We start from the raw sequence: 8,331 nt of genomic DNA on the forward strand, positions 1-8,331 counted from the left end.
ATCACTTAGTGTAGTGGGGGGCTTTGAGGGGGCGTCTCATGGGGTGCGGGGGCTAGTTCGGGGGTCCTTGGGTCCTGGGGGCTCGGGGGGGTGCTCGGAGCGGGGTGCCTGGCGGGTCTGGCCCAGGGGACTGTTGCCCCCATCGGGGCGGCCGTCCTCCTCTCGGCTGCCCGTGGGCGGTGCAAGGCCGGAGCGGGGTGGTTCGTGCTGCTTTCGCACCGGGCGCGGCGGGGTCGCATCTGCTGCTTTCTTTTTGCTGCTTGTGCCGGCTTCTGGCGGCTGGGGCGGCTTTGGCTCTCTGGCGTGCGCCAGGCGGGGCTGCTCCATACTTTGTTTTGCCTTGCGGCTGTGTTTGCTGTGGTCGGTGGGGGCGGAGTGGTTTCGTTGTGTTTTTGGGTGGGGGAATCTGCCTGGGGGCTTGGTTGGTGCCATCGGTTCGTCCATATCGGCCTTCCGCTGTTGTTTCTGTTGGGGCCGCTCGGGCCCCCGTGTGCCGGCGGTGCGCTGTCGGAGGGGTTCCTGTTCGGCGGGCTTGTTTGTCTCCTGGGAGGGCAGGCATGTTGATTTTTCTGGGGAGGAGCGTCTGGGTGGAGGGGTCCTCGCGGTGTTGCGGTGGGTGTAGGACACTGGCTTGTTTGCGGCCGTTCTTCTTCAGTGAGGGGGAAAATTTTTTTTTGTGTGTGTGTGTGTGTGGGAGGGGAGGTGTGAGCGGAGGAATCGGAGCTTGGAGTGGGGCTCGGGATTTGTGCTTTGCTGTGTTGTGTGGCTTTCATCTTCTTTGGATTGGTGTTGTGGGACCGGTGTCGGGAGGGAGTCGTTCTGGGGCCGGTGTCGGGGTGGGGGTGCTGGTGCCGGCGCCAGGGGTTTTTGGGCATTGCCCGGCCCTACTGCTGAGTGGGTCTGGGATGGGTCCTGGGGTCTGGGATCCCTGGGGCGCGTTGCCCTTGGGCAGGGGCCCCGGTGGGGTTTCGGGGGTTCGGGTTCTGTGGGGAGAACTGCTTGGGGTCTGGGCCGGTGTACGCCCGGCTGTCTGCCCCTGTTGCCATGGCCTCTGGTGTGCCGGGGTGCCTCGGGGCCTGTTGTGCTGGGGGGGGCATGGACATTAACACCTATGGCAGATGCTTACCCCTTCACGGGTTTGCACTCTGTAAGTGGGGGAAGGAGAGGGAGGGGGAGTAGGAATGATCTCGGCCTGGATGTCTGCTGTCGCTTGGGTGGTGAGTAGCTTGATTGTTATTGTAGGGGAGGGATTAGAAATCCGGAGGGGGGGTAGGGGATGGTGATAGTGGGAAGAAGATCTTGGAAGGGCTTCGGGTCTGGCTCCCTGTCTCGGTCCTGGTCCGTGCTGCCCCCTGGTGGGGCTTCGTCCGGGGTGGGGGCTCTGCGTGTTGTCCCCCCCCCACCCCCCCACGGTGAAGCAAAATGTGATGGTGCGTGTCTGTGCAGAAGTTTGTGGGTCATAAAGGGTCATAAGAAAAACATTTTTTCAGGTGTGGGTCATAGAGTTCATAGTTCATATTTCATAAGTCATAAAGTCATGTCTTATAGGACATCAAGGTCATAAGTCATCAATCATTTTTGACATAAGGTCATAAGTCATAAGGTCATAGGTCATAAGTCATCAATCATTTTTGACATAAGGTGGCTTATTAAGCTCTCTCTCCTCTCCTCCGCTTTCCTCAGATATGGAAAAATGTCAGTAGTGTAGCAACTTATTACTGTGAATAAAATGGTGAAAGTGAGAGCTTTTACTGATGTATTTTGTAAATGTATACATGCACATCAGCAGTTGAGGGAAAGAATTCCTTAAAAAAAAAAAAAAAAAAAAGAAATCCTTAATTTTGATTTCCAAATTCCAATTAACCCTGGTCTCTCTGTTTACTGCCTACTAGAGCTCTGTGAACAGCTGAATATGAATGTGAATATGAATGTGATTGGTCGTTTGGTCGGGATTGTTGTGGCAGAAGGTTCACGGACAAGTTTACTTGTGGCCGTTTTTTTTGAAGCATTTTGTTAACCAGTTAGTAACTAAGTGCTAGAAGGTTCCCAATGGGAAATTCCATTAGGACCAAGTAGCACTAAATTGGTGAATTAGAAATGACACTGTCAAGGAACGCTATGGACAGCGAAAACATGCAAGAGGAGGAGAGTTTTGTGTTGGAGGTTGTGGATGAGTCTCCGTCACCATTTTTTATTTAGAGGAGGAAAGTGGGGACAAAGTTGTTGTGGAAGAGTACGCCAGGGCGGCAGAAGCTTGGTTTGGTGTAAAAGGCTTACAGCTGTACATGTTTGAGCCCTTGCCTCGCAATGCTGCCAGTTCTGTTAGCTCTACGCTTGCCGAAGGCACAGACGTCCATCCCCGTGAACACTGGGATGGAACTCAATTGTAAAGGAAATTATTCTTATTTCTTATTTCAACCGTTGCGTTTATTAGCTGCTACATAAAAATCAAGATGCTATGATTGAAAAAATGTTATTGACAGATGACCGTTGATATATGATTCCCTGAATTTAGGTGTACAAGCTGATGTAACTAACTGGCCTGCAAAAGATAACGAATAAAAAAAGATTTTAAGACAGGATTTAAAAAAAAATTAATACATTTTCTAAATTTTGGCCCAATATTTTCTGATAAAGATTACATGTATATACATGTTTAAGCCAGAAGGGTTTGACATTTAAATATGATTTCCCAACAACTGTGTTGTCTTCTCATTCCTCAGCTTAGTGTTGGTCTTTCTCTTCAAACCAAGAATCTAATGTTTAATCTGGTAATCCAGAATGTGTTTCCAATAGAGAAACTGCTGAAAGGTTTGTCAGAAAAATACTACCTGTCTATCCGTGTTTACTGCCATGGAGCAACAAACATATTTTGGGCTTTTCTGACCATTAAAGCAAAGTACTTTCCACATCTTCTTTCACCAGAATGGAAACACACAACCTCTGAACATATTCCCTTAACAAAGGTCATTTCTGTCCTAAAACCAATCAGTTTTTCTGTTTTCAGTTATGAACTGACAGGGTTTCAGATAATGTGATTACAGATAATAAATCATCGTCCATATGGTGTTGCTATCTTGTTTTAGAGGCTGTCGCTCTTTTGGTGTTAAAACATGTTTTTAACACTTACAAAAATTTCACTATATTTCCAAACGCCTGGCAGGTACATTTAAAGGAGCCTTTCAATTTTACCCGTGCATATTCTAATTGGTTGCACTAGTAATACTTTGAGCTAGATCTGATAATGAAACCTGTTGTGACTTACAGATTAGGGTGATGGTAAAGCAACCTTTCACCATCAAAGACTTGAGCTTATCACCAAAGATAAATTATCATAAAGCTTATAACTGAGAAAACATACAATACCTATTTCCACTAAAATGCAACTTCTCTATTGTTTTATCTTCTTTTGGGAAATTACTCTCTCATTATGCATTTTAAACTAAATCTGTCAGGGATATGAATAAATTTGGACTTAACAGTTTCTGCTTTGAAAAAGCAAAGGAAAGGTGGATTTTATTATTGTTATCCTAACATTTTATGGCTTTAAAATAATCATTTTTCTTCAAAATTTACTTATGTTCCATAGAGTTGACTCTCTCTTTGTCAGTCTCGGGCTTTTTTCCAGTTGTGCACCACTGGAACAACAACACTATTTGTTAATTGGAAAATCAGATTTGCCTCCTCAGATCTGTTTGCTGAGATAGATCCCAGCTCTGCCTGCCAGTCTGAACAGGATTAAACAAAATCAGGAAATAAATTCATGGATGGTTGGATGGCTTTTCTTTAAGGGTTTTTTTGTTGTTGTTGCTTGCCAATACCATTATGGGTATTTACCACATTTTTTTCAAGTTTTTTATATATTTTTCCTATTCTTTTTCTTCCATTGGGGTATTAAATGGCAAAATTAGCTCTTTTTACTTGATTATCTTCTTATTTTTCTAAGGAGTGAAGTATTCTTTCCCCAGCTATCTGTCCAGTGTGATTCTGACAGATCATCAAATCACACATTTATAAAATTCCTTAAATTATTTTAATCTGTTTTTTCAATACTCTGTCCCCCTGTTTTTAGTGTTTGATACCAAAACTGTTTAAAGATGTGTAAGTTGATCTTAGACGATAGCAATATTAAATACTATATTAATTTGAACTTATAATTAGTTAAAAATAGATTTTTTGATTTGACTTTATTACCATTTTAGATTTTTTACTCTTGCTGTTTTGAATATTTATTTATGTTACAGTGTGTAGCCCAAGCCAAGAACAACACAGCCTGCATCTGCTAACCACATTTTATCCTCCAGATCATTTGGCAATCCAGATGACTCAAAGCTTGTTGTACAATAACTTGGCATGTTGTCACACCTACAGTGCTGTCAGATAAAAGCTTTGTCTTCTATAAAACCATGAAGGCTAAATGAATTTTGAGAAAATAAATCAGTTCAGCTTTATTTCAGGCAGAATTCCTACAACAGCCATCAGCATTTAGCAGCCACACTTCAAACAATCTGAAAGCCGACACTAGAGTGATGAAACCAAGGAAACAACAGTGGCTTCTTTGTTTTCTTTGCATGAAAAAATAAAGGTCCTTTTTGAATTCCTCTTGAGTAAAATCTAAATCATAAGTGTGACTGCTTTTTTCCTCATTTCAAAAAAGAAAGGGGCCTTACACCTTTGATATTGACCAATAAGAATAATTAGAAAAAGAATAGCAACTTACAAGAACCAGACTGTGTAGTAAAAGGTTTAAAATAATTTTATTTTTATATTTATTAGAATTTTAATCAAAAACCTGCACAGAAGATTTCCTAAAAGTAAAGCAGATAGGTAGATGTTTAAAAAAAACACAGGCACAAGTAAGGGAGTCTGTTTTTAATGCTCAAATGCAACTATTTCCGAGACATCTACTCTTTAAATCACTTTTAAACAGCAAGATCTCTAAAAGAATTCTGAGTCAACCAAATCTTTCATCCAGTATACATGTATGGCCCTCAAAGATCCAGGCCAGCACTTTAGTCTAATTATAGAAAGTTATATCTTAAAGGTTAGAACAGTATTTGAGTTATGCATTAAAATATTTTCCCTGAAATGCATGGCATGAATAAACTGGGTTGCATGGTTCAGTATTTGTCAGGGATTATTTACAAAACCATATATCTCACAATGAGAGGGGATGCTTTGACCAAGACCTAGCTAAAACGACTTTCCATCTGCAGTCCCTGAGCAAGTTGTGCACATAGAAATCAATAAAATTATTTATTATTATTAAAGTAATTCACAATACAAAATTGTTATTAATTCATATATGAAATGTATTGATCATTACTTAAAATGCTGGGTACAGGTACATGAAAACTAAGTAAGAAGAAAAAAACAGCAATATTTATGTTTGCGCAGTTGAATATTGATTTTACAGTATGTTGTTTTAGATTTTGAGAAACTCTTCATAGACCTATAGACAATGTCAGACTATGTGGGACCTGATTTGATTGTTTGATGGATTTAAACTAGAATGCTGATTGTGAAATGGTATATCCTCTATTGGGATCATAGTCTCTGTGCACCATGGACCTTACACACTGTGTAAAGTACCAATGCATCTATTGTGTCAGTTAATCACACCACAGAAATGTTTCAAATGATTAAAAATACAACTAAGCGTATAAAATTAGGATCAAAGTTTATTCTCCCCTGAGACACTGGAACTGTGTCCGCTAGGGCTGCTGAAACCCCATGTAGTATTCTATTTCAGTGAAGCAGCCTTAAATAAAATAACACACTAAATATTGTATTTCATTACACATTACATTCTGATTTTTCAATGGAAGCTTCATGCATGTGTGACTCATATTGTATGGGGAACCATGGGAGACCCACAGTAATCTCTGCAGACACAGGCTGCAGCTGCTTGCTGAGTCTCTGTGTCTTGTTTAAGGAGGGATTTGCTGCTTAACTGTTTGCTGAAGACGTAAACTCAGAGCTCTATGTGTTGTCACTAAAGTCTCCAACTAGACAGGAGAAAGTAGCTAGATTTGTTGCAAGTCACTTTTTTTTTTTTTTTAGGAAAAGTCACTATGGGGTATGAAAAGGCACTAAATTAGGGGCTGAGTTGGCAGAAATGCAGTGGTGGCATGCCGTTTCCTTTTTCACCCAAAGAATCTTGAACAGAAAAACAATAAAACCCAAATGTACTTTTAGAGTAACTCTGAAATCCTAAAAGGTTGGTAAAATTTTTACCAGTGCAGATCAAAATATTTATGAAATTTATAAGGTGTTTTGAAGAAAATTGGGGAATTCCCTTCAAACTGTCTTTAATGCCAATGTTGTATAAATAGTTGAATTGAATTGATTGAGACAGATTCATCCGACAAAGGAGAAACTGAGGTCCTGAGGCGGTGATTACTGGATGAGGAACAGGTGGTTGATGAACAAGAGTATGCAGCTGTTGGGTAAGCAGATATCTAGAAGGAACCAGTAACAGGAATGACTGAAAGCATAAACGCCCCAAGACAGCACAGGGGCATTAAAACCTGACATGAACCGGGGCCATCTTACTGAAGACAAGATAGATGAGAACTGTAAAAAAGTTCTCGGGTAAACATTTGCATGTCCTGCGTTTTCAATTTTAGAAAGACCGTTATCACCGATCTGTTACTCTGAGTCAGGTAACTACTGCTAGTTATTCCATGAACCAACTTTGGTTGGTAGCAGGACTCAGGACTTATCCTAAGTCTGTCGCACGTTTGGGTTGAGACATGAGAAGGGGTAAGTTGGCTAGTTCTTTTGCTCTAGATGTTTGATTTACGGATTTATAGATTTTTATGCACTGCTGTTTTTCACCCGAGTCAATGTATCTATAACTTTTCATCCCACCATCCCTTATATAATACAGGAAGAACATGTTCTTTGTGCTAAACTGCATTTTTGTTTCAACTGAAAATTCGAGGATGTCACACTTATACTGTAACTGTACATGCGCAGCTGGCTGTGAGTTTAATCATAATCTACAGATGGATAATAAATCATTTATGTCAGATTTTTCCAACTAGCAAAGTGCACAGTGTCATGCTTGGCATGGGGAATTAAATCCTAACAGGGTTTTTGGTGTGGTACTGATCTCTTTCTCTTAAATTATTTTATCACCAGGCAAAAATAGCTTAGGGTTTGTGCGTTTATATTTTACAACTGAGCTTTTCAGACAGGGATCCCCACTGATAGACAGTAGATCAGAGTAACTTGAACATTTATAAGTAGCCGGCAGTCTGAAGACTGCGGACTTCCTTCCCTTTATGGACCCACAACATAAATAAAACAACTCCACCGACTTGCAGGTATCAGTGAAGGCAGTAGTTTAGACGGTATCGCATTTTGAGGCCTCAAGCACCAGTTGTTCATACATTTCTGGTTTCCAGGCATAACTGGAAGCAGAGATAGCGCACACATCCCCTGCTACATCACTAAAAAAAGAATACTATGTTTTATTTTTCATATTTTAAAGGTTTTCCTTTTTATTAAACATTTTTCTAAATTTCCTTGAAAACACACCTGTATAGGTGTTTCACAGGAAGTCAAAAGTCTCAATTGAAGCCGCCAGTCTGCTATTTTCACATCAAGTCATATATTTTCCTACAGATTTATTAATTAAATTTGTTAAATGTAGCCACTGAAGGCTGTTTAGTTCAGCTTGTAAAGATTAAACATACTAGCTTATAGCTGAGCCTTAAATGATTTGACCTAATTTCTTTACCCTGCTGGTTGTGCACACACACATCACGCAAACACACCCTTGCTATAGTACGTACCACAGTCTTTTCCATCAACTTCAATTGCTTTCCTATTTATTTCTATGGATTAACCCTAACCATTCATACCCAACGCTAAACCTAAGCTAAATTTAATTCACACCTGAGTTCTAAACCTAACTACTACCAGCAGCGGGGGGGACATGTCCCCCCCCCAATATAAAAGCCAGGTGGATATGTCCCCCCCAAAAAGTTGTACCGCAAAATATTAGATTTTGACATTTTTTTTAACTAGCGTGCTTTTATTTTGAAGGCGCAGCATAGCGTTACATCCCCCTCCCCTCTCTGAACTATTGAGTGTTTGAGCACTCAGAAGGGAGGGAAACAGCGACACAGAAGTCAGAAACTTGTGAATGAGGTAAAATGGTCTGTCGGGAATGCTGCTATGAATATTGCCTATTTATATTATCTTGTTGTCAGTTCACTTTCATATATAGAAACTGAATCTTTTTGGTTTAGTTATCTTAGTCCTGTACGGAAGAGGATTAGGGCCACTGAAAAAAAAAAAGTTAACTGATTTTTAAATTTT

The 8,331-nt window shown here is 40.8% G+C and overlaps 1 protein-coding gene across 1 annotated transcript in view; it reads right to left on the reverse strand.

Moving 5' to 3' along the window:
- Positions 1-36: 36 nt before the first annotated feature.
- Positions 37-8,331, reverse strand: part of LOC107097774 (basic salivary proline-rich protein 3-like) — a 12,346-nt gene continuing 4,051 nt past the window's right edge. Inside the window, exons 3-4 of the mRNA XM_015395057.1 lie at positions 889-1,084; positions 37-583 (exon numbers count right to left, since the gene is read on the reverse strand). Coding sequence (XP_015250543.1) covers positions 37-583; positions 889-1,084 — 743 coding nt within the window. The remainder of the gene's footprint in view (positions 584-888; positions 1,085-8,331) is intronic.

Source organism: Cyprinodon variegatus, unplaced genomic scaffold, assembly GCF_000732505.1.
Source record: "Cyprinodon variegatus isolate N-32 unplaced genomic scaffold, C_variegatus-1.0 Scaffold723, whole genome shotgun sequence".
NCBI classification, from domain to species: domain Eukaryota; kingdom Metazoa; phylum Chordata; class Actinopteri; order Cyprinodontiformes; family Cyprinodontidae; genus Cyprinodon; species Cyprinodon variegatus.